We start from the raw sequence: 1,183 nt of genomic DNA, 5'->3' as shown, positions 1-1,183 counted from the left end.
GCCCCCGGGGTGGGATGTACATCCCCTCTCTTCCTCGCCATGGAGCCACACCAGCCCCGGACCTCTTTGAGCACCACCCGAGTGAGGAGCTGTGGGAGGAAAGGGGGAGGATCACCACAGGTTGGGACGAGCCATCGGCCTCGGCTGGAGCGTTTGAGTTGCCGGGAGAGAAATTTTAAGGCTTTTCCTACGGAAGATCCCATGAATGTGCAGGGAGGAGGATGTTAGATGGAGGCAAAGATTTGGCTTTGCGGTTCGCCCTGGGCCTGGCTGTCTCCTGAGTCCCATCCCTGCCCTCCGCTGGTGAGCGGGCGGCCCAACCAGATCCCACCCATGGCAAGAGATCCCACCCAGGGTGGCAAAATGAGCCCCACCAAGGAGGGACCTACCAGGCAAGCCAAGACGTCGGCTGCTATCAACATGTAGAAGACGTTGTTCCAGCCGGTGGGGGAGATGAGCCCTGCCAGCAGTGGCCCAAGCGCAGCACCTACGAGGGCACACGGGTCAGGAGGTGGCCCCGGGACAGAGGGCACCAGGACCCACCCAGCACCACGGCGCTGCCAGTGGGGAACCGGCTGCTCAGTGGCTGCCGAAGGGACGTACCGATGGATCCTGTGCCATCGATGATGGCTGTGACGGTAGAAAGGGCTTTGGCGTTGCCTTTGAGAGACTCGTGGGTTCCCTGTAGGGACGGAGGAGGAAAATATCAGCTTCGGGGTCAGCAACTGCAAGGCCGTTGACAGCCAGCAGCACCCCCAGGGGACTGCCCAGCAAGGGAGAAGCCCAGATCCCAGCGAACATCCCTCTGGAGAGGAGGGAGCAGCCTCGAGGCCAGGGCTGAGCTGCTTCTCTTACCAAATCCGCCGAAACTGCCGTGGTGATGAGGGCGTAGGGCCCATTGACCAGCGCGCCGCAGACGATGAGCATCGCTGCGAGGTGGAGACAGCCGCGGAGGAACGGAGACTGCCCAGCAAGGGAGAAGCCCAGATCCCAGCGAACATCCCTCTGGAGAGGAGGGAGCAGCCTCGAGGCCAGGGCTGAGCTGCTTCTCTTACCAAATCCGCCGAAACTGCCGTGGTGATGAGGGCGTAGGGCCCATTGACCAGCGCGCCGCAGACGATGAGCATCGCTGCGAGGTGGAGACAGCCGCGGAGGAACGGAGGCAAGAGATTAAATCTTCAGG

The 1,183-nt window shown here is 62.3% G+C and overlaps 1 protein-coding gene across 1 annotated transcript in view; it reads right to left on the bottom strand.

Moving 5' to 3' along the window:
* The window catches only part of LOC104499875 (sugar phosphate exchanger 2-like), a gene marked incomplete at its 5' end in the record, with an annotated part of 1,815 nt that overhangs the window by 252 nt on the left and 380 nt on the right, over nucleotides 1-1,183 (bottom strand). The window contains 4 exons of the mRNA XM_010143439.1: nucleotides 21-89; nucleotides 390-487; nucleotides 604-682; nucleotides 1,056-1,129. Of these exons, the coding sequence (XP_010141741.1) occupies nucleotides 21-89; nucleotides 390-487; nucleotides 604-682; nucleotides 1,056-1,129 (320 nt within the window). The remainder of the gene's footprint in view (nucleotides 1-20; nucleotides 90-389; nucleotides 488-603; nucleotides 683-1,055; nucleotides 1,130-1,183) is intronic.

The sequence above is a fragment of the Buceros rhinoceros genome, unplaced genomic scaffold (assembly GCF_000710305.1).
Source record: "Buceros rhinoceros silvestris isolate BGI_N320 unplaced genomic scaffold, ASM71030v1 scaffold33739, whole genome shotgun sequence".
In the NCBI taxonomy this organism is placed as follows: domain Eukaryota; kingdom Metazoa; phylum Chordata; class Aves; order Bucerotiformes; family Bucerotidae; genus Buceros; species Buceros rhinoceros.
Note: the sequence above shows the minus strand (reverse complement) of the source record. Positions and strands in the feature narration are given on the sequence as shown.